We start from the raw sequence: 24859 nt of genomic DNA on the forward strand, positions 1-24859 counted from the left end.
GAAGAATTGGGACCTGGCTCAGCCTGGCGAGGAGCAGCCTCGGGGAGGAGGGGAGAGGTCAGTTGAGTCCATAGAAAAGGAGGATTTAAAGGACTCAGAGCTTGGGGTGGAGACGGAAGGAACAGACAGGAGAGAAAAAAGAAAGATTTGGGACAAGTCACTTTGGGAGCAGAGACTAGGGAGGGACCAATGTCTGAAAAAATGCCTGGACATCAGGCACCTCAGACCGTTTGCCCGTTTTTTGACAAAAATCTTCCAGGTCTTGTAAGATGGAGAAATCGAAAGTGCTGTTTTCTGGCCATTTAGAAACATTGTCGAGTTTGTACTGGGGCCTAGCAGCATTGCAGAAGAAAATAAGGCATTTAGGTTTTAGTTCAGGTGTGAGTTGAAGAGGTTTTAAGTTCTTGAGGTCAGAGGCTAAGGGAGAAGAAAGGGGAATGCAGGGTGGAAGGTTGCCCATAGTGAAGAGGTAAGTTTAAAGAGAAAGCTAGAGACACAGAGAAGCGGGTGGTGAGCAGCCCTGGGCTGTAATGTGGGTGAGCAGCCAAAGCAGGCTTCCCCGCAATTGACTTGCCACCAAGGGAATGTGGGTGAATGACCAAAGAAGGTTTCCCCTCGGTGATCAGACACCAGTGGAATGGGGGTGAATGATCAGGGCAGGCGTCCCCGCAGTGATTAAACACCAAGGGAAGACTGTCTTCCTGAGTCCATGACCGGTGCTGCAGTTTTGGGTCCATGGATAAAATGTGTCTCCTTTTTCTCTGCTAGAGAGAAAAAAGAACCAGAATTGGAAGGACAGGGAGATTGAAGGGTAGTGAGAGAGGCTGAAGAAGAGAGTGAAAAGACCATTTACTCAATTTGAAATTGGTGAGATGTTCCTTGGGCTGGTTGATCTGAGGATCCAAGGTCATAGGTGGATCTCCTCATGGAGTGAGGGCAAGGACAGGGGACCGGTCTCCTGAAGGAGTCTTCCTGTCCCGGGTCTTCAGCACCAAATATCATGCACATCCATGTGAACCAAACAGGCTTTGTGTGAGCAATAAAGCTTTTTAATCACCTGGGTGCAGGTGGACTGAGTCCGAAAAAGGGAGATGGGGTGGGCAGTTTTATAGGATATGGGTAGGTAGTGGAAAATTACAGTTAAAGGGGGTTGTTCTCTGGCGGGCAGGGGCAGGGGTCACAAGGTGCTTGGTGGGGAGCTATGGAGACTTATTGTCCAGGAGAAGGAATGTCACAGGGTAATGTCATCAGTTAAGGCAGGAACCAGCCAGTTTCACTTCTTTTGTGGTTCTTCAGTTGCATCAGGCCATCTGTATGTATACGTGCAGGCTTGGGCTCAGAGTCCTGACACATAGTAAGCTATGGCCCAGACATACCAGAATTTATCATGCGTTCATTATGTAACTACAACCAGAATTATCTCAGGAATGCTCCCTACAACCCAGGGGAAGGAGCTATGATTATTTTCATTTTAGAGAAAAGGCTCAGACCCCAGTAGAGGCCCCAGCCTAAGGTCACACAGCCAGTAAGCTAAGAGCTGTGATTCACACACAGGTCCATCCATACAAAGCACTACTCTCTGCACTGATTTTTATCTGCAGTTGACAAGATGCATTTCCCAAACAGGAACCTCATGCACCATTTTCCATGGAAGAGAGACAGATGCAGGTCATATCATTGTTACTCATCTTCATTTTGATCTTAAGTTACCAGACACGCTCCCACTTCAAGGCCTTTGCACTTGCCTTTTCCTCTGCCTGGAATTCCCTCCCTCCTGACTCTCCCAGACCTTGCTTCTTCTCAGCCTCTCAGCCCAGATGACCCTCTCTGGTGGGGCTTTCTCCATCATCCTGGTGAAACTTGCCTCCAACCCCACATATTACCCTGTCTTATTTTCTTCATAGCATTCATCGAGATTTCAATGCAACTGATATATTTAGTAGAAGTGCCCTGGAATCAGAAACTTTACAAATTTTGCTCATTTCTGATTATCTAATACCTAATACAGGATGAGCACATAGTAGGTGCTCAAGAAATAATTCCTGAATGAACACATGAATGAAACTCAGAGAGGGTGAGGGGGTTCACTGGAGGAAATCTATTTAATGTTACATATGTATATCTGCGGCATTTTATAGAACCTTGTGTTGGGGGCGTTGTTTTTTATTGAGGTACGACCACTTACAGCAAAATCTACCCTTTTCACATATAGTTCCATGAGTTTTGACAGACATATACAGTTATGTAACCACCAGCAAAATCATGACATAGAACATTGCCAATATCCCAAAAAGCTCCCCCGTGTCCTTTAACAATCAATCCCCACCCGCCCTAACCCAGGCCCTGGCAATCACAGATTCTGACATTTTTAGAGAGTCATACAAATAGACTTCTACAGTGTGGAACCATTGGAGCTGCATATTTTTCACTCATGACCCATCCGAGGTTCATCTGTGTGTTTGCACACATCAATGGTTCTTTCCTTTTTATTGCTCAGTGGAGTCCATTGCATGGATGGACTGCAGTTTCTCCATTCGCCAATCGATGTCCATTTTATATAAATAATGCAGGAGAGAAACAGGCTTGAGCAGATCTCCTTGGCCACAGAGGCTGCTCATCCATGGATCTGCACCTGTTATTTGTCTGGATCACCCCTCCTCCCCCAGCCCCTGCCTGTGAAAATTTCTTTCTTTTTCTTCAAGACCCTTTGCAAATGCCCTCTCCCCAGCAAGGAGCAGGGTATGCTGACCCATGACCCAGATCTGTAAAGTGGGGCTCAGAGAAACACAGTACTCTCCAAGGGCCCACAATGAAATTGTGGCAGAGCCAGAACTCAAACCCAGGGCCAAGGGGATGGGGCAGTAGACCAGGGACCAAAACTCAGTCTCTTTGCCAGCTGGAAGGGTGATAAGAGGTCAGGCCTTTGTACCCCATCATAGGCCTGAGAATTTGGCAGCCTGAGAGTGATGGAGAAGGGGCAGGTCTAATCCTGGAGTCAGTGCAGCACATAGAGAGAAGTGGATCCAAAAAAACAAGAGAAGTAGATCCCACGTTGGGTCAGTTCCTCCACTGGGATCCATCCCCTGCCCTTCCAGCTGGTGCCTCAGCCATGGCCCAGACCTAGCTCCCCCCACCCAGGCCAAAGTTAGTCTCCAGAGCCCAGCCCAGCCTAAGTGAGCCCATCTGGCCCAGATTATCCATCCCAGGGCCCATGCTGGTGGGCGGGTGTGGCAAATTGGGTGATGGGCTCCAGCTGTGGGTAACCTTTGCCCTGCCCAGCCACTTGCAACCGCAGGACAAGTGGGGGACCAGTGAGGTGCTTGGGGAGCTCCAGTCACTTGAGAGGACCCTGAGCTGCCCTGAATCACCAGCTCAGCTCTGCAACCCTCAGACAAGGAGTCTTAGAGCCTAGCCTGCCAGATGGTGACCTTGGGCAAGACTTCTGGGCCTCAGTTTGTCCATGTTCAGGCAAATGAGAAGCTTGGGGAAGATGCCTGGGAAAGTCTCACCTCAGGCATGAATTTGCTGTTTGACTACTTGGAGCAGGTGCTCAGTACCTGGATGTCTGCTTTTTAATTTAGGTTCTAGGAGGTCAATGATGCATGAAAAAGTCTGAGACCAAACTCGATATAGCTGTATTTGTCCTCATCCATGCTGGTGGGCCCAGCCAGCCACACATTAGAATCTCCAGGGAGCTCACATGCAGTCCATGACTAAGATTTACCGCGGACCCCTGGACCAGCCTGCTAGCCCATGCTCCGATGTTAATGACATCGAAGGCACCTCTCCCGAGGAAATCTCAACTGCACCACCTCTACTACGCCCCAATTCAGCAGGAAGCAATTAATGCGGTCGTCCACCGACCTCCCCAACAGCTCTTGGGTTTTCCTGTTGAGAGCGGGGACTGAAAGACAGGACTAGCTGGATTTCCTAGGCCGACTAAGAATCCCTAAGCCTAGCTGGGAAGGTGACCGCATCCACTTTTAAACACGGGGCTTGCAACTTAGCTCACACCCAACCAATCAGAGAGCTCACTAAAATGCTAATTAGGCAAAAACAGGAGGTAAATAAATAGCCAATCATCTATTGTCTGAGAGCACAGCGGGAGGGACAAGGATCGGGATATAAACCCAGGCATTCGAGCCAGCAACGGCAACCCCCTTTGGGTCCCCTCCCTTTGTATGGGAGCTCTGTTTTCACTCTATTTCATGCTATTAAATCTTGCAACTGCAAAAAAAAAAAAAAAAAAAGAATCTCCTGGGAGCTGACAGAGGGGTTAAAGACAGGAAGGCACAAAAGGCAGACCCATGGAGAGGAGGGCAGCCTGGCCCAGAATAAGGCGAGTAAACAGATTTGAAATCCACATTGGGATCACAGTGGGCAGTACTTACTAGTGGGTTGAGTGTGGCTGCTAAGAAAGAGAGAAATTAAGATTGAGGTCTGGGTTTGGGGCTTCAGAACTGGGTGGAGCCATTTCCTGAGATGGGAAAGACTTGGAAGAATGGGGTGGGAGTTACAGGGACAGAGGCGATGGGAGCTGAGGAATTAAGAGTTTCACACTGGGCTTGAGATGCTCATTGGAAACCAGGCAGAGATGGCGAGTTGGGGACATGCAGGGGAGAAGTCTGGGTGGGAGATGATGACGGCCCCATCAGCACAGGGGGATGTGGAAGTCCAAAGACCGATCTCAGCACCTGGGACAGGGCCCTGACACATTTGGATCCTCAGACACCTTGGCTTCTGGTCCTGGTGAAGCTTAATAATCCTTTCTCAGAAATGCGTAAAATCAAAGCATAGGAACACTCAGTAATATGGAAATCATAAGCAAAATATGAAAACTAAAATCTGTGATCAGGCATAGCATTATCCAGTGGTGGGTGTGATGTCTATTATTCCAAAGTCCTGGTGAGTAAAAACAATGTTTTAAGATACTGTAAGAGTGTGTTGTGATATGAAAATATTTGGGATTTCTATTGGTAATGACTCTCAGGACCTGCTAGTATGGCTGTGGTTTGTGAGCTAGGCTCATAATTGAAGGAAATGCCAAATTTTAATTGCAGATTAGTGGACAAAAAATGTGATTTTTTTTCTCACTCAAGTTCATGGAGCCTGTGGTTCTTCATTAAGGACCCCTGACCTAGGGAGTGAATGTACATAGAGACAAGGACCCAGGACTGGGCCATGGGGGCCCTGCCATGTAGGAGTCTGTAAAGGAGGAGTCAGAGAGTGGGTGGTTAGGGGCTAGGAGGAAACCAGGATTGGGGGGAAGTCATCCAGCAACAGGGAGTGGCCATCCAGGTGATTGCTCCTGAGATGTCAAGCAAGATGGAGTGTCCCTTGAGTGCAGTGTCAAGGAGGGCTATCTATGACAAGGTGAATTAAAGAGCGAAGGGGGGAACTGGGCGTGGTGGTGCTCTCCTGTAGTCCCAGCTATTTGGGAGGTGGGAGGATTGTTTGAAGCCAGTAGTTTCAGGCTGCAGTGAGCCATGATCACATCACTGCACTCCAGCCTGGGTAACAGTGAGACCCCGAAAGGCAAAGGGACTTCCCAGGATGGAGAGACATGACTGGAGGTATACAGGACGATGAACACTATGGGCTATATTTATTCTCTATACTTTTTTTTTTTTTTGAGACATGGTCTCACTCTGTTACCCAGGTTGGAGTGCAGTGGTGCATCTCAGCTCACTGCAACCTCTGCCTCCCGGGCTCCAGTGATCCTCCTGCCTCAATCACCTGCGTAGCTAAGACCACAGGCTTATGCCACCACGGCTGGCTAATTTTTGTATTTTTAGTAGAGATGGAGTTTCACCATGTTGCCCAGGCTGGTTTCAAACTCCTGGGCTCAAATGATCCACCCTCCTTAGCCTCCCAAAGTACTGGGATTACAGGTGTGAGCCACTGCACCTGGCCTCTATGCTTTTTTGTATGTGTGAAATGTAACATCATTATATTATTAACGTTATGTTGTTGTTTTTTTTTTTAAGTGAGGGTGGGTATGGAGATGAGAAAATGGAGACGACTTGTAGAAGTTTTGTGTTAATGAGATCAGAGAAATTGGAGAAGCAGCCAGAGAGGCTGTGGAGTTAGTTTTTAGATGGAAGCTGTTAGCACATGCTTGTATGCTGCAGTGAGGGGCTGGGCTGATGATGCAGGGAAAGAAGGAGGAGGGTCTCTCTGGTCTTCAGTCCCCGCTGCTACTCTGCATCAAGGGCTTTCACACTTGAGCAGGCATCTGACTCAGCCAGGGGGGTTGTTAACCACAGATGGCTGGGCACCATTAAGAGTTTCTGGTTCAGGAGGTCTGGGGTGGGACCTGGAAATTCACATTTTTAATGAGCTCTCAGCTGATGCTGACGGAAGAACCACACTTCGAGAAACACAGCTCTAACCAGTACTACTACCGCCCACAAGCACCCGCTCCAGGATTTGATGATGGAACTTGCTCCCTTTGAAACACTCCAGGGTGAGGAAGGGATAGGAGTGAACAGTCAAGATGGAAGAAGGGAGAAGAGATGAAGGAGGAAGTGGCTGGAGCCTGGCCCGAGCCAAGGTCACCACCTCTCCTGGGGAGCACCCATCTTCCCAGGGAACCTGAGAGCTGTCCAGTTGGACCTTCTGAAAGACTGAGTGAGAGGGCAAGGGAAGGAGCCAGGGACGGGGGTGGGGGGGCGTGGTGAGAGGCCAGCATGTGTGCCGAATGGAGAGGCAATGGTGGAGGGGAGCTGGCTCTCTGCCTGCAGGCACTGAGCCCTGAGAACACACTGTTCACCTTTACAACACCATACTGGTGTCATGCCAGACCAGCTCTCCTGCCCTTGGGAAAGAGAGCAGCCCTGTCAAAGAAATGAACATTTGCATGTGGGATCCCAGAACATCAGAGCTGGGAGAACCCTTGGAGACTGGCCAGTCCAGCCCCATTTGGCAGATGGAGGGGATCTGAAGATAGAAAACACAGCTTGGCCAATGGACCTGCAAACTCTTTGTACAAGGGAGAGATGCATTCCCACTCCCTGCTGGCTGGCTCACCCTGAGGAAGCTGGGGAAGGGGCATGAGATTGGGCGCTGTGCTCTGACCCTTGCTGTTTCCCCTTTTTCATCAATTCATTGAACGCACATTTATAAGCACTCACTGTGCGCCATGCATTGTGCCAAACATAGAAACAAGGTAGTGAGCAAAACCAAGTCCCTGGCTTCATGGACTCTCTAGAATTGACATTCTAGAGAAAGAAACAGACAACAGACAGATAAAAAGAGAGATAGTGATTTTAAAAAGTCAGGTGGTGATAAGTGGTATGAAGAAAGCTGAAACAGCATGAGGATGTGTGCCATGCAGAGGGGATCAGGGTTGGGGGAGGATTCTAGAGGGAACAGTGAGGGAACAGCTTGTGGGCACATGCTTGCTTCGTTAGAGGGATGTCATGGAGGCATTGCATCGGGATTGAAGTAAGTGAGGGAGAAGGGAATAGGAGAGGAATGAGAGTGTAGTGGCAGGCCCAGCCACGGAGGAACCTGCAGTCATGGCTTTCCTCTGCGTGAGACAGGAACTCTGGAAAGATTTTGAGCCAAGGAGGAGTATGACTTGACTTAGGTTTAGCAGGATCCCTCTGGCTGCCTAGTGGGGGATGGACTGTGCAGGGGACAAGGATGGAAGCAGAGAGGCAGACAAAACAGGCATATAAATCCCTCCCAGGGAAAAATCTACTGGGATAGTCCAGGCAAGAGGTAATGGTGGCCTGACCTGGCCCGGCATGTTCTGAGCCAGGGAGGCCTCACGTGGCTGCTCAGTGCCCTCCCATGGTGACACGTGGGAGGGACAGGGGGCTTCCCCCAGCCCCTCCCCCGTGACCCCAGCCCATGGTCTCCCACAGCTAGAGAGGGCCATCAAGACGATCTTGAGGTCGAAGCTGGAGCAGGTCCAGCAGCAAATGGCCCAGAATCAGACGGCCCCCATGATAGAGCTGGGCACCAGCCTCCTGAACCAGACCACTGCCCAGACCCGCAAGCTGACCGACATGGAGGCTCAGGTAACAGAGGGTGACTGAGTGGGCACTGAGGGCCTGTGGCTGGCCAGGCTGGTTCGTAGCCCCAGTCATCTTACCTTGATCTCTGACCCTGAGTAGGGTCAAGGCCTCCTCTGGGCCTGTAGCCCCCGGGGTCCCTCCTCCCTGATGAACTTGTCATAAAACTATCTCTCTCCAAGCTATGAGCCCTTGGGGGTGGATGCTGGGCTTGGCTTTTCTGCCTCTGTAACTTCAGTGTCTTGGTCTGTGCTGGGCACTGGAATGAGGGGTATAGTAGCACAGCTCCCTTGCCCTCAGAGGACTTACAATGTAGCAGGTGAAGATGGATAAGAAACAATTCATTGGGCCTCTGGGGCCAAGGACTTGGAGAAAAGAGGTATCTGAGCAGCAAAGAGCAGGGAAGGAACTAGTGAATAAATGAAGGGTAGGGAAGTCAGTGGATGAAAAAGTGAATAACAAATAGACACAAGTTTGTGCCCATTTGTTTGTTTGATCCCCTGTGTGCCAGGCACTGCTTGAGAAGACTGGTGTCTAGTATATAGCAGGAAACAAAGCAGGCATACATTCCTACTCCTGTAAAGCTTCCCCTGAAAATGAAAAGATAAGTGACATATATGGTTATGCACTGCTTAATGTTCCAGTCAACAACTTGCCACATAGACAACAGCAGTCCCATAAGAGTATCATATGCTGTTTTTATTGTACCTTTTCTATGTTTAGATATGCATACACAAATACTTCCCACTGTGTTATAACTGCCTACAGTATTCGGTGCAGTCACATGCTGTATGGATTTGTAGCTTAGGAGCAATAGGCTGTCTCATATAGCCTAGGTATGTAGGTGGCTATACCATCTAGATTTGTGTAAGTACACACTATGATGTTTGCACAATGACGAAATTGCATAATGACGACTTTCTTACAACATCTTTCCATCATTAAGCAACACATGTTTGCATATGTTAGCCAGTGACAGCGCTAAGGAGATAATAGCACGGAAGAGAGAGCAAGAGTGGGGGTGCATTGGGAGTGGTGGGGGAGATGAGAGCTGCAGGCTCCTACAGCAAGGCCAGGAGGGGCCATGGAGAAGGTAGGGCTGCAGCCAGACTTACTGCAGAGAGTGCTCTAGACAGGGGATGCAGCATGTGCAAAGGCCCAGAGGGAGGATGGACGTGCTGGCAGGTTCAAGAACATCAGGAGACCAGTATGCTGGAGTGACCAGGAGGAGAGTGGCAGGCAAGGAGCTGGAGAAGTGATAGGGACAGATCACACCATAGGGCCTTGCAGGCCATGGTGAGGACTGGGGCATTTCTGTTGCGTGAGATGGGAGCCACAGGAAGCTTTTGAACAGAGCAAACATGTTTTAAGAGGCAGCCCCAGGCTACTGAGTAGAGAATAGACTGCAGGCAATGAGGGAGGAGTCCAGGGCCAGAGTGAGGGCCACAGAGCAGGAGAGAAGTGGTCAGGTGCCAGCTGGAAGGCAAGGCTGACAGGACCTGCAGATGAGTTGGATGTGGGGGACAGGGATGACAGCTCCTGGGGCCTAAGCAGCAGGGAGAATGGAGCTGCCATTGCAGTGATGGAGAAAGGCAAATTTGGGAAGCAGGTAATAAGGTAAGTTAGGGCCTGTGAGTGAGTAACCACAGGAACTACGACTGGGAGAGTGGAAATGGGTAAGTTTCTTGAGTGGCAGGGCCTGTGGGCAGGTGGGTGGTTGGGCAGGGCTCCTGTAGCGCTTACGCAGCCCCCTACCTGCTTCTGCTTGCTGGAGCAGCTCCTGAACCAGACATCAAGAATGGATGCCCAGATGCCGGAGACCTTTCTGTCCACCAACAAGCTGGAGAACCAGCTGCTGCTACAGAGGCAGAAGCTCCAGCAGCTTCAGGGCCAAAACAGGTGGGTGTGGCACCTGGCACCAGACTAGGACAGGGGCTGGGGCTGGAGTCAAGTTTAGGACCTAGGGCAGGCACCAGAGCCAGGGCTAGGACTGGGGCTGGAGCCAGGACCGGAAGCTGGACGTGGGCTGGTGTCTGGGATAGGGCCTGCGGCCAGACCTAGGAGCTTGGATTAGGACTGGGGCAAGGAGGTATCCTGGGAGTTAGGGCTGAAACTAGAGCTGGGAATAGCCCCTGCTGGGGAAGTACTGAAACCAGGATTGGAGTCTAGACTGAGGCTGGAAATGAGAGTGGTTACGGGGCTGGGCTAGGGGCCAGGCAATGTGCTGCACTGGGTGGGACAGGGGATAGGCATCTTCCTGGGGCCCAGGACACCCTGATTCTTTCTTTCCCTTTCCTTCCTTCCTTCCTCCTTCTTTTATTTATCTCATAAATTTTAACAGCTTTATTGAGATCTAATTCACCCACCATACTATTCATCCAGTAAATTTTATTGGCTTTACTTCTTTGGAAATAAATAAATCTGGTGCTATCCACGATTCCTTTCCCAGAAACAACCACAGTTACCAGGTTCTTGTCTACACTATCAGAGAGTCTTTGCGTTTATAAGCAAATAGGCATCAGGGGAACACCCTTTAAATTACAAAAAAAAATGGTCATGAGGTTTAGATAAAGCAGAAAAATCTGGCAGCTAAGGCTGATTTCACCTCAGTTTCAAGCTGAGTGAAGAAAAAAGCTGCCAAAGTCAGGGTTCTGGAGAAGGCAAAATCTACCCACTGAACAAGCCACAGGCCTGTGAATCAGACAAGATGTTCACATGCTGGTTCAGGATGAGGCCATGAGATCCCCCAGCTCTCTCTAATCTGGGTGCAATTAATGACAGTCTGCCCATCTTCTTATTCTCCCAACCCAAGGTCTCAGTGGCAAGGACTGGGACACTTCCAATGACTCTAAATTAACACTAGGTGTCTAGAAATCAGTGAGGTTGGAGGACGTCATCAGTAAACTCTTGGCCCATGAAGACAGAGCGGGAATTCTAGAATTTCAGTGTACCCCAATTCTCTCTTTTCCTGCAGCGTAATTGGGAGCCCAGAGGAAATTTCTTTTGCCCTAGCTGGACTCATTTTCTTAGTCTGCAGAATGAGTCGGCACAAGTGGATATACAGTAAAATGTCTCCCTCCCAGCCCTGTCCCTCAGCCACCCACCCAAGCCAGAGGTAGCCACTGTTCCTAGTTTCTTGTGTATCCTTCCATTCATTCAACCAACAATTATTTTTTGAACTCTTTTCATGTGTCAGGCACTATTATAGACACTGTGGATACAGAAGTGAACAAAGAGACAAAAGCCCCTGTCCTCGTGAAGCTGACATCCTATAAGCAGACATTCCAGGGTTTCTTATGAATATGCAAACGCATACATACAGAAGATTGCTAACTTACAATGGTTGGGCTTACAATTTTGTGACTTAACAATGGTATGAAAGTGATACACATGCAGTAGAAACCGTACTTTGAGTACCCATACAACCATTCTGTTTTTCTCTTTCAGTACAATATTCAATACCTTACATAAGCTAATCAACATTTTATTATAAAATAGGCTTTGTGCTAGATGATCGTGCCCAAGCACAGGCTAATGTAAGTGTTCTAAGCATGTTTAAGGTGGTCTAGGCTAAGCTAGGATGTTCAGTAGGTTAGGTGTATTAAATGAGTTTTTGACTTAGGACATTTTCAACTTATGATGGCTTTATTAGGACATAGCCCCATCATACATTTTGGAGCATCTGTACATTCCCATTTTTATCCTTTTTAAGCCCAAATGTAGCCTACTACTTGTTTATACCTTGTTTCTATAAATTATTATTCAGTCACCTTGGAAAGATTCTATAACTGCATGACATGCTTGCTCATTCTTTTCTCCACCTTTATAATGCTCCACCATATGTGGTCCCTGCCTTTATTCCTCCAGTCCCCAGTTAATGGATATTGAGGTTGCTTCCAGCCTTTTACTAATCCAACCAGTGATACGATGAGTAACATTTCCATATTTCATTTCACACACATGTGGGTAAATCTGGAGGATAAAATGTCCAAAAAGAAAGAGCTGAGTCAAAGGCTTTCTTTTGAAAAACTCCTCTTTGCTTCTAAATCCATTACAAAAAATCTCTTGATTATTATAATATCATAGGACAACAGGAACCTGTACAAAATAAAAGTGAAAGTTGGGCCCTCCATCCTGCCCCCATCTTCCTCCTCTCCATCTCCATCCACTCAAACCTGCTCTGCAGAAGTCACAGCACTTGAGGGAATTTCTTTCATATTCTTCCCAAACACAGGCACCACTGCGGTCTTTCCAGCCTTCTCCTATATGTTCACCCCATTTCTCTGTATTTACGTTAATACTTTCTTTCTTCTCTTGCCACACATGAGGTTAGACTTGATGTGCCCCAAGTCCTGGGCATCTTTCCAACTCTGTGCAAATGCCTCCTCCTTCATGACTGCGGAACATTTCCAGGGACGCCAAAACGCAACGGATTCAGCCAGTCCTGGCTGTTGGGCATCTAGGCTATATCGTTTTTGGTTTGTTTGTTTGTTCATTCGTTTTTCTATTACAAGCAAGTCCCCAGGGCCATTCTTGACCATGCTCCCTAGAGGATATCTCCTGAGAGTAGAGTGCTGGGTCAAAAAGCAAGCACATTTGGGATTTGATAATAGCTACCCAGTTGCTGGTGTCCCTCCCACACCACTTGTTTCTTCCACTAAACCTCAATCTATATTACTCCAGGGCCGGGTATCTCTTTTCTCCCCTCCTCAATCTGTGCCTACAGTGGGCACAGGACGTTCCACCACACTTGAGTCTCATCGTCGGGCTGCAGGGACTCCAGGGCCCGGGGAGGCGCGCGGGGGTGCGTGTTTCGCGAGGATGCCAGGCTCACCTCTGTGCGCCCCCTACCCCGCAGCGCGCTCGAGAAGCGGTTGCAGGCCCTGGAGACCAAGCAGCAGGAGGAGCTGGCCAGCATCCTCAGCAAGAAGGCGAAGCTGCTGAACACGCTGAGCCGCCAGAGCGCCGCCCTCACCAACATCGAGCGCGGCCTGCGCGGTGTCAGGCACAACTCCAGCCTCCTGCAGGACCAGCAGCACAGCCTGCGCCAGCTGCTGGTGGTGTTGCGGGACCTGGTGCAAGAAAGGGCTAACGCCTCGGCCCCGGGTGAGTGAGCGGGGTGCGCCCCAATGTGGCTAAAGACGGGCAGGAGAAGGGAGGGAGACTCTGCTCACACTCCAGGGTCTCTGGGCGCCTGGGAGCCCAGACCTTCTGTGAAATAGAAATAACAATAAACAGTAATAATGGCGGCAACAACAATCCCAATCCAGGCCCTGTCCCCTGATTCCATGGGTGACCTTGGGCATGCCCCTGCCCCTCCCTTGGCCTCAGTTTACCCATGGGTTTTGGAGGTGAGGATAAGGGCAACAGCAATCCAGACTGACAAGTTTGGTCTCCAGGATTCATTCTCCAGCCCCAATTTCTTGGGCTTGTCCTACCCCTCCCTGGGCCTCAGTTTCCCTAGCTATAGAATGGGAGGAACTGGGAGGTTGGACTCAATGCACCCCAAGGACCTCTCTCATCTTAATGCCCCTGCCCCTAAGCCCAAGAGGGCCAAACAGAAGTGAAGAGGCATCTGTGGCCCTGGCTTCTGGGGCAGGAAAACAATGCTGGGCCGGGTTCCCAGGCTCTCACTGACTCCTTCTAACACGGCCTACTTGGGGTGTCCAAGGCATTCTTGGCCCCAGCTGCAATCACTCAGTCAACAAACATTTACTAAGCACTTACTGTGTGCCAGGCCCAGTGCTGGGTGCTGGGGATGCAGCAGTGAATGCACAGTCACAGCCCCTGTCTCTTGCAAAAATGTCCAATCCCCGGTCTACGGGTCCCAGAGGGAAGGAGAAAGAAATACATGGTTTTTGCGTGCATAATATGTGCCAGATGCTCAGCTATCAGTGTTCCTGAAGTTTCCAGACCATGAAAACAGACAGGTCCAAAGGCTGTGCGAAGGAGAAGGGCTCTTAGCCTGAGGCTAGCAAGGTGCATGGGAGGCTTTTGAACAGAGTGGGACCACTTTCAAGAAGCCTCTGATTGGAACCATGAGTGGAGATGTCTTGATGAGAGAGAAAGACCAAAGGGGCTACTGCTGCTCCTGGATCCATAGTGGAAGGTTGGAAATCCTTTAAGACTCAATAGTGATGGCACTCCAGGCACTACCAGGGCTGACAAGGATTTGAGGGCAGAAGATCCCACCCTGGCTCCATCTAAGTCTGGCAGACCCAGCTGAGTAGGGATTTGAGGCCTAAGGAAGCTACAGGCAGGAAAAGTAGACACCTTCCAAACTGCGGCATGTGGATTAACCTGAACCCATTACTGGCGTATGCACAGACCTGGCTGTGAGCTGCCTGAATTCATCCCATGTGTGGGTTTCTTGTAGCTCAGCCCAAGGCACAGGGCCTGGGCCCAACGCCTCCCACTAACCCACTGGTAACACAGTCCCCAGGTGAGGCTGAATGTCTGCTCAATCGTCTGAGTAGGAGATTGTGTTGGGCACCTCACCTTGGGTACCTTTTGCCCAAACACCCTGTCCCCTGTGCTCCACTATCACCAGGGAAGGACACTAGGCAGCTGCTTTCACCCCCTTCTGGATGGAGAAACTGAAGGAGAGACTCAGTCACCAGGTATAGAAGAGAGGGCTGGATGGAGATGGGGCACAGGAACCAGGCATCTTTGAAGTCTAGCAGGAAGGGAGCACTAGCTCTCTGCATGGCTTTGTCCCAGTCAGGTGGAGGCTGGTGAAAGGAGAAGAGAGTCAAGTCTTCTGATGTTCCCAGGCACTGGGGAGTTTGGTTCAGAAGGTTACAAGGACAAGGGCACAGGCAGAAAAGACCTAACTTGTGCATGATATAAAAGCAGCAATTGTTCATGCAGGCTGTTTGCCCAATCTTACGTATGCTCAGTGGTGGAAATCCAAAGGAAGATGTGTAGGAGGAAGGGCACTGGCTTTGCAGTCAGATGGGCCAGAGTTCAAGCCCTGGCTCCTTCACTTATTAGCACTGGAACTTCATACAAGTCACTTATTTAACTTCTCAGAGCCTCAATTTTTCTTACTTGTAAAATGGGAATAATAATCTCATAGAGTTCTTGCACAGAGAATCAGATGAGTTCATGCATACAAAAGGGTTCAGCACAGCGCCTATGCCCAAAAGTGAGGGAAACTGGTACAAATTACCAGCCCAGATATTCAGAGGAGGACCAGGTCAAACTGCTGCATATCAATATCAGTCTATCCTATTCTTATGCCTCCCAAAAATCTTTTTCCTGGCCTCAAACTACCCCTGGCATTACATGGCACCTTGGACACACTACAATACATGGTAAGTATTTCACTTTTAGTGTTGATATTATTGTTGTTATTGTTATTGATATTGTTGTAGACTAAGGAAAATAACAGTGAGCAGAGCCTTGGAAAGGATGGCTGGAAATCTCAGGCCAACCCTGGCTCTGTCCTTGCCTTACTGGGTGAGGTTCAGCCCATCCCTGCTCACCTTGAGGCCAACAGCCTCCTCGTGCTTGGCTGGACTGCAATTCCCCATGGGGAGCTAAGGGGGTGCCAACAGGTGGGGCAGGGGTCTCCACTGCCCAGGAAATGCTTGTGAGTGAACTGGGATGGATTTGCGGGTCTTAGTCATCTCATTTGTGACATGAGAGCAATAGCCTTCTCTGGACAAGTGCCCCAGATCCAGGATCTGGGATCCCTGAAGTTCAGATGTAAAGCCAAACCAGGAAGTCCCACCCTGTGGTAGCCTCCTGGTTCCTCACTGGTGTTGACAACCTATCCATCTGGAATTTTAGCCCCATCCTGGGTACCTGCCTACCCAGAGAGATTGGATTCTGGTAGACTCATAGTTCAAACCTCTAACTGGATTCCACTAATTGAGACAGGAGATTTTAAATCTCTGCACTTTATTTGTCAATAGTCACTTTTTCCAGGCCAGGCCTAGAAACCCCTGGTAGGTTTTGGTCATTAATACTATCCTGATCTCATGTAGTCCAGAGGGAAGAAACAGGGGCCCTTTAAGGCCAGCTGTCAGCCTCCAGGAAGGACAGAATAAGGGAGTATATGCCCAGGGCAGCAGGGAGATCCACCCAAAAGGGTGGGTGGGCTATGGAGGGGAGCCCACAGCTTCCCACCCAAGGGAGCTCCAAAGAAGGAAGGTTCTGCCTTACCTGGCTGTGTGCCCCTGGGCCAGTTGCCTCACTCTTGGGCCTCAGTTTCCTGGTCTGTGAAATGGGAAGTGCCTCACTGGAATTCAGGCCCCAGTAACTCTCTCCCAGAAAACTCTAGCAGCCTCCTCTCTGGCCTCCCAGCTTTGAGTCTCATCCCCTCCAGCCCCCACTCCACACTCTGGACAGAGTGCTCTTTCTCAGCCCAGAGAATCTAGGCTCCACAGCCTGGCATTCAAGGCTGACCTGGCCCTGCTGAAATCTCAGCTTCCTCTCTCCTTTTCCTTCCCCACCTTCTCTGTGCCAGCCTTGTCCTACCCTCTCAGTTGCATCAAACAGCAAGCAGCCTCCCTGGTCTCAACTCGTCTCTCACGGTGTGAGTCATTTCCTCTCCTTGGCCTCAGCCTCAGTTCCCCTCCCCATGCCCTGTCCTCTGCACACACTAGGGCCCTTCCTACCTTGGGGGCCTTTGCATATGCTGTTTCCTCTGCCTGGAACACCTTCCCCTTCTCCATTGGGCAACTGCTGCTCATTGTACAGGTTCCAGCTTACTGTCACCTCCTCTACGAAATCTTCCCAGGTCTGACTCATCTCCCTGTCCCCAGCACCTCCCAACCCAGAACCTGGCACAAAGCAGGCAGGCATGCCCACTTGGCTCCTTCTCTCTTTCCTTGCCCACATCCAACTGACTTTTGTGTTGTCCCTTTGCAGCCTTCATAATGGCAGGTGAACAGGTGTTCCAGGACTGTGCAGAGATCCAGCGCTCTGGGGCCAGTGCCAGTGGTGTCTACACCATCCAGGTGTCCAATGCAATGAAGTCCAGGAAGGTTAGGGGGCTCCCTGGGAACCATGGCTGTTAGAGGGTGCTGAGCCAAGGGCTTCCCAAACAGACACTCCCCACCCCATTGGGATCAGGCTTTGTCCAGTATCTGAAATACTAGAGGTGTAGGGGTGGCTTTGACTTCTGAAACCTCCAGCAGTCAGGGATCAGATTGTGGGGATAAGCAGAAGTTCCCAAAGTTGGAAGTGCATCCTTAACCAGCATCACTTCAGAGGTGCTTTCACTGGAACAGCATGAAATAGTTCTGTGTTGATTAAAATGATGATAGCTGGTATTACAAACAACCCCAAAAATTCCAGGGCCTTAGCCCAAAGACGTTTCTTTCTAGTTTACTTATAGTCCAGTTGAAGGCAGGACTTGGGGTTCTGCTCCATGTGAGAAATTAGAAACCAGGGCTAATAGAGGTGCCACCATTTTCAACGAGTGGCTCCCAAGGTTGTCCTAAAATTTAAGGTCAAGTCATCAGATGAGAAGGGTGACAGAGAAAAGCATGGATGTCAGGAGGGAGGGTCTGAGAGCCAAGCCTAGAAGGGAAACAACTAGCAGATTCCCACTTCATAATTCCCTTTTTTTTTTTTTTTTTTTTTTTTTGAGACAGGGTCTTGCTCTGGTGCCCAGGCTGGAGTGCAATGGCATGATCACAGCTCACTGCAGCCTTGACCTCCTGGGCTCGAGTGATCCTCCTGCCTCAGCCTCCCAAGTAGCTGGGACCACAGGCACGTGCCACCATGCCCTGGCTAATATTTTTAAACATTTTGTAGGGACAAAGTCTCCCTGTGTTTCCTAGGCTGGTCTGAAACTCCTGAGCTCAAGCGATCCTCCCTCCTCGGCCCTCAAATTGCTAGGATTACAGGTGTGAGCCACCATTGCTCTATTTCCTTTCACCCCCTCTTAATATACCAAGGAGAATGCCTCTGTTTGTCTCCAGTTTGTCTTTTACACTTTTCACACACCTGCTAAACTCTCCTTTCAACAAAAAGAGGTCAAGCTTCCATTTACCTAGTATTGCCAGGCACTGTTCTAAACACTTTACATGACTCATCTCATTTAATTTTCACAACCCCAGTTTGCAGATGAGAGACTGAGGCACAAAGAGGTTAAGGTATGAACCTCCATTTTACAAATGAGGAGAGGAAGGCTCTGAGAGGTCATTACTTACCCACCACTTTAGAAAAATGATGACAATGGATGGGGAATTTAATCCTGGATCTTTCTGATGCCCAGGACTCCCAGGCTCACCTGTTGCTCTGTGGGGGTCTGTCTGTCTAGCCACATTTGGGCCAGCACAGACCTGGCCTCTGGCTGCCTCCAAGGGCTCCCAGCTGTGCCTTGCCCACCCCCTCCAGGTGTTCTGTGACCTGCAGAGCAGTGGAGGCAGGTGGACCGTCATCCAGCGCCGCGAGAATGGCACCGTGAATTTCCAGCGGAATTGGAAGGATTACAAACAGGTAACCCTGCTGCCTTGGGGAGGGACCATTCTGCTCTGAAACCTGGGGCAGGGGCTGGGCTGTTGGAAGGGGACTGCTTTGCCGTCATTCCTCCCCCAGAAAAAATCAACTCATCTAAAGCTGACAGTGCACATCTGCTTTATGGGACCCCATCACCTGAATTTGAATGTTCTTTCTGAAAGTTTTGACGTACGTTCTAAGAAAAAAAGTTTAGCTTTATTTTTGTTTTAATTTTTTTAAAAAAATACATATACATTGCTAATTTTTTAAAGAATACAAAGGAGGGGACAGAATAAAAATCCCCCCAGTCAACCCTGACTGCACTGCTTTAATGAATTTTCTTGTCTTTTCATACATCTATGATCATATCTGCAGGAGAGATTCATTAACGAGGAATTGCAGGCCCAAAGATCACATTTATTTTATCAGATGAGAAGCCCGATTGTTTTCCAATTTTTTAATTAGGTTTTGAATAAAGGATTTTTTGTCAAGCTGACTTAAAATGCCTAAAAGCTCTTAAAGTTTTCAAAGCCAAAGAAATAGAAAAAGACACCCACAAGGCGATACAGCAGATCTATTATTTGCATCTGCTTGCTGTTCATTTAAGGAATACTTAAAAATAAATACCAAATTAAGTTATGAGTGTTTTGAACTAATTGGGTTTTAAACAACCACTAAAATGGCAAGGAGGAATAGGGTGTCCAGGTGCAGAAATACACAAAAGAGCACTGAATATTAACAATAGGGTGTCCAGGTGCAGAAATACACAAAAGAGCACTGAATATTAACCATCAGGCTAACCCGCATTGCATCGTGACTAAATTGGGGAGCGGGCCTTGGGTGTGCCCCTGTCCTTGGTGCTGAATTCTTGTTCTGTCCAAAGGCATTGGGACACGACATTCCCCACACTCTCAGTTTTACATTTCTGTGTTGCTGAAATCTTGCAGTGGCTGCGCTGTAACTGAACAAAGTTTGCGCTACTATTTATGTAGCTGATTGAAATATTTTATTTAATTTTTGTTGAGGTTTAACATACATGTGGCTAAGAGCACAAATAAAGTGTAAGGCTCAGTGAACTTTCAGATATGTATTCAACCACATGACCACCATTCAGTGCTAGATGTACAACACTCCCAGCACCCCAGAAGCCCACTTTGTGCCCCCTCCCAGTCAATACTCCACCAAAGGTAGTCACCAAATATTAGTTTTTCCTGTTCTTGAACTTCAGAGGAATGTGATTTCAATAACTTTTAACCGGCTTTTACACTTACAAAAGTCTTAGTCTTTTCCCTCTAGCAGGTGGAGGGCTCCCACTGCCAGTCCTGCCTACACTGTACTTATGAACTCGATCATTAAGCACAGCGGTTTTGTATAAGTAGCCCTGGAGCCTGGCCCAGCCCAGCTCCTCAGCCAGGGACATGGCCTCCTCCTCAGCATGAGTCTCACCCCACGCTCCCCTCCCTATAGGGCTTCGGAGACCCAGCCGGGGAGCACTGGCTCGGCAATGAAGTGGTGCACCAGCTCACCAGAAGGGCAGCCTACTCTCTGCGTGTGGAGCTGCAAGACTGGGAAGGCCACGAGGCCTATGCCCAGTACGAACATTTCCACCTGGGCAGTGAGAACCAGCTATACAGGTGGGTTTGGGGCCCAGGCCAGTGTGGGGGCTGGGGTCTTCAGGCTAGTGTCTACAGAGTCTGCTCCAAGGGTCAGTCTCTGGGCGTCTCCTGTTCCTACCATCTGTCCCCCATTTGGGTGCACGTCATGGGATCTGGAGGTGGCTGGTTAGCACTCAGCATGTCCTAGCCACTGGGTGGAGTGGAAAGAATGTCATTGGCGCTGCCATCGGAGGAGCAAGAAGGGGTCTTCCAAGGTCAGTCACCCCAAGTCAGCCTTTTTACAGAGACCCAGAAGCAAAAGGAGGTGACTTGCCCAGCCTGTCCTATGCCCTGGGGCTGGGTGGAAGGGTCCCTGGGCCGGAAGTTGAAATTCCTGCACTCATTGTGGCCTTGCTCCAGCTTGCTTTGGGAACTTGGACAAGTCAGTCTGGCTTCTCTGAGCTTCTGCTTCTTCAATAGCAGGATGAGCTTAAACATGACGATCTTATAAGATCATCAAGGTTTCTCACCCCTTCCTCAGCCTGGTTCTTGGTATATTTGGGAAAAGAAACTAGCATTTATTGAGCACCTACTATGTTCCAGGCACCATTATTCCATTTAATCTTCCCCACAACATTTTGAGGTAGGCATTACTGTACCTACTTTAGTAATATGGAAACTGAGACGCCAAGTTTAAGTATCCTGCCCAAAGTTACAAGTTAAATGAGCTGGGATTTGAACTCAGATCTCCCTGCTGCCAAAACTCATGCTGTCTCCACAACATGGTATTGCCTCTCAGAGAAATTTAAGGATCTTTTAGATAAGCCTGGGTCCTGGCTATCTCTGAACCAGGACTCACACTCACAGGGCTGCAAAAAACCTCACATGGCATCTGGTTCTTCATAGATTCCCTCCATAGTTGCAATCATCATCCAGCCGTGCTGGAATACCTCCACTGATGGGAAGGTCGCTTCCCCCCAAGGAATCTCTGAATGACTCTCTGTCCTCCTGAACTTTATGCCTAATTCCACTTCTGGGAACTTCTTAGTGATATGCCCCCACTGTTTCCTCCAGCTGAGTCCCACTTAAGCCACTGGCCACCAAAGCAAAGGCTTTTTTGAGGCAGGGTCTCACTCTGTTGCCCAGGCTGGAGTGCAGTGGCATAATCACAGCTCACTGCAGCCTTGACCTCCCAGACCTCCCAGGCTCCAGTGACCTTCCCACCTCAGCCTCCCAAGTAGCTGGGATTACAGGCATGCACCACCATGCCCAGCTAATTTTTGTATTTTTTATAGAAACAGGGTTTCCCTATGTTGCCCAGGTTCTGACATCCCTCCTTATGGGATCCATACCAACCTGATAATGCAAGGTCCAGAGCTGAATGAAAAATTCCCTGGATGTCCCCCTACTCCTCACACCTGACCAGTGAGTAGCTACAACACTATGCTGAGTCCCATTTAAGCCACTGGCCACCAAAGCAAAGGCTTAAGTCCCGACTCCATCCCTACTTCCCTGAGTGACCCTGAGCAAGTCCCTTCACCTGTTCATCTGTAGAATGGGTGCTTTAGGCATACCTACCTCAAAAAGGGTGTGATGAGGCCTGAATGAGATACTGCACATGAAGCATTAACACAGTGCCTGGCATGTAGTAAACACTCAGCAAACAATATTACCATCACTGTCCCATGGCAGTCCTTCACACCCTTGACTGGACTGCTTTCTGGGAGCACTGCTGTTCCCATCCCCAGACATAGTAAGTGCCTAAAAGGAAACTGAGGGAGCCTCCCAAGTCTTTTCTACAGAGAGAATAACTAAGTCTCATTTCCCTGGCGACAGACACAGTCTATGACTGGAGGTGTGGGGACTGAGCCAACCATATACCCAGGCTCTGTATTCCCTCTGAATTCCCACTGGGGAATTTCTCAGGCCCTGCCCTGAGGGCATAAGAGCTTCCTTGAGCTGCCCTGGCCACATCTGCCATCCACTTGCCTCCACCCAGCAAGACCTTCGTTTTTGTTTTGTTTTGTTTTGTTTTGTTTTGTTTTGAGACAGGGCTCACTCTGTTGCCCAGGCTGGCAACAGAGTGCAGTGGTATGATCACAGCTCACTGCAGCCCTGACCTCCCAGACCTCCCAGGCTGCAGTGACCAGTGACCTTCCCACCTCAGCCTCCCAAGTAGCTGGAATTACAGGCGTGCACCACCATGCCCAGCTAATTTTTGTTTTTTTTTATAGAAACAGGGTTTCCCTATGTTGCCCAGGCTGATCTCGAACTCCTGGGCTTAAGCAATCAGCCTGCCTCTGCCTCCCAAAGTGCGGGGATTACACGCGTGAGCCACCCTGCCCAGCCTCAGCAGGACCTTCTTAATTGCTCCCAAATTGGCTCCCTACTTCAGCTGCCAGTGCAGCCTCCCCCAATCCTGTCATACAAACACCCCACATTCTCTCCAACCAGGCCCAGCCATCTGCCAAGGGCCAAATAATAACAAGCACTGAATGTTGAGCACTCACCCCGTGGCACTGCTCTGCACACTTCACACACTGATATCACCAAATCACAATAACAAACGAGGGCAGCACTGCTAATTTCACTATCATTACCACCGGAACAGATGAAGAAACTGAGGCTCAGTGGAGTGAGCCAATCCTCCAAGGCCATGCAGCTCTAAGTGGCAGAGCTGGAATTTGAATCCAGGCTTTCTGCCCCCAGATCTCATGGTCTTCATCATCAGGCAGGCTTGGACATGCCTACCAAGGCCACAGAGCCTGGCAAAGAAATAGAAACCCTCACCCGGCTGGCCGCAGATGTTGAAACTGCAGAACTGGGGTGCCCTGGAGCCCAGATCCATGGGGGCTAGTGTAGTCAGGGAAGGCTTCTTGGAAGAGGTGGGTGAATGTGAGGAGGTGTCATGGGGCTGGGGTTGCCAGATCATCATCAGCGGGGGAGCAAAATGCATGTACACTCCCAAGTCAGGTCACACTAGGCTGGCATGTGGCTCTGACCCTCATTCATTCTGAGACTTGAGCAGGTTTCTTTGGCTCTTGGGATTTCTGTTTTTGCATGTGTAAAATGGGAATAGGGTGTTGTGAGGATTAAAGGAGAATGAGTTAACCTATGCAAAGCACTTTGAACACATAGTAGATGCAAAAAATAGGAAAAAAAAAAAGAAAAAGAAATGTTGCTGGGCATGGTGGCTCACATCTGTAATCCCAGTGCTTTGGGAGGCCAAGGCAGGCAGATTGCTTGAGCTCAGGTGTTCAAGACCAGCCTGGGCAACATAGTGAGACCCTATGTTTGTATTTTACAAAAAATACAAACATTAGCTGGGCATGGTGGCCCGTGCCTATAGTCCCATTTACTCGGGAGGCTGAGGTGGGAGGATTGCTTGAGCCCAAGAGGTCAAGGTTGTAGTGAGCCGTGATTGTGCCACTGCACTCCAGCCTGGCAACAGAGCAAGATGCTGTCTCTAAAGAAAAATATATATATATATTAGCCATTATTACCATTATTGTGACCATTATCACTTCTCTCCAAGACTCAGGTTCAGTGAGATAGGAGAGGCCTGGCATAGAGTAAGTGCTTTGTCCCTGGGAGGCAGCAGGCAGGGAAGGCAATCCAGGAAGGGAAACAGCCCAAGCACTCCACCCAGGCTGGGGCTGTCCCTCCAAGAACACCTGGAGGGGAAGCCCAGCCTGGGACAAAGCCACTGGGGAAGTTCTTCCTCAACACAGCCCCAACCTGACTCTGGGCCCTTCTGCCACCACCACCACTGGGTGGCCTCCAGGCTTTCTGTGGTCGGGTACAGCGGCTCAGCAGGGCGCCAGAGCAGCCTGGTCCTGCAGAACACCAGCTTTAGCACCCTTGACTCAGACAACGACCACTGTCTCTGCAAGTGCGCCCAGGTGATGTCTGGAGGTAGGTGCAGGGTGGGGTGAAGCTCCGCCCACCCACGGGCTCACCCAGATTGACACTCCTATTCCCTCCCCAGGTTCTTGTGCGCCCAGGTGCTGTCAGGAGGGGGGTTGCAGGTCCAGGCCTTGCTCACCCATAAGCTTACCTGGCTGTGCCCCTTCGGTGCCTTCCCCCACTGAGTCCTTGAGGTCCCCTCCAGGTCTCACCTCCTCCTAAAGCTGGCACCACCAGTGTTCCTCAGAGACAAGGCTAAAGGAAAACTGAGTGCAGGGGCCCTGGTGGGGAGGCACCCTATACCCTATCAGTCCCAACCCCAGGCAAGCCGAACCAGGATCAGGAGACCAGAGGGAGGCAGAGGGTCAGCTCCCCACCAGCTCTGGCTCAGGCAGTGTTCCTTGGTAGGCACAGAGGTCAGAGAACAGGAAGTGGGGTGAATGGGAGACAGAGACAAAGTAAGAAGAACAGAGACAGGGGGAGAGACCTTCTGAGACACAGAGGACAGATGGAGAAAGAGAGAGACACCAAGGCTGTTAGAGTCATTGAGCAGCAGATGGAGAGCTATACTGGGGCAGAGAAGTACAGAGGGAGATGGGGGAGAAAGACTCAGCCCAAGGAGAGGCCGGGAGACAAACACAGCATGTGAAAGATGGGGGCCCAAAGGAAGGGAGGGCCAGAGACACAAAAGGCAGAGAGGGACAAAGACCATCAGAGAAAGATGAACACAATGGGACACACAGAGACAGGCCCAAGCACAGAGACAATCAGAGAGAAAGAGATGAACCCGGAGAGTGAGAGACTCAGAGAGAGTGACAGAGACCACTAGAAAGCAGTGAGGAGAGCGATGAGGGGAGGTTGGGGAGCTGGAAAGACAGGTTC

The 24859-nt window shown here is 49.7% G+C and overlaps 1 protein-coding gene across 2 annotated transcripts in view; it reads left to right on the top strand.

Annotated features, from left to right (window-relative positions):
• Positions 1-24859, top strand: part of ANGPT4 (angiopoietin 4) — a 46340-nt gene that overhangs the window by 17970 nt on the left and 3511 nt on the right. Inside the window, exons 2-8 of one of the 2 annotated variants that reach the window (XM_054467657.1) lie at positions 7872-8027; positions 9799-9920; positions 12880-13127; positions 16899-17014; positions 18375-18476; positions 19944-20110; positions 23856-23986. In XM_054467657.1, coding sequence (XP_054323632.1) covers positions 7872-8027; positions 9799-9920; positions 12880-13127; positions 16899-17014; positions 18375-18476; positions 19944-20110; positions 23856-23986 — 1042 coding nt within the window. The remainder of the gene's footprint in view (positions 1-7871; positions 8028-9798; positions 9921-12879; positions 13128-16898; positions 17015-18374; positions 18477-19943; positions 20111-23855; positions 23987-24859) is intronic. The other variant, XM_054467658.1, reaches the window with a different exon arrangement.

The sequence above is a fragment of the Pongo pygmaeus genome, chromosome 21 (assembly GCF_028885625.2).
Source record: "Pongo pygmaeus isolate AG05252 chromosome 21, NHGRI_mPonPyg2-v2.0_pri, whole genome shotgun sequence".
In the NCBI taxonomy this organism is placed as follows: domain Eukaryota; kingdom Metazoa; phylum Chordata; class Mammalia; order Primates; family Hominidae; genus Pongo; species Pongo pygmaeus.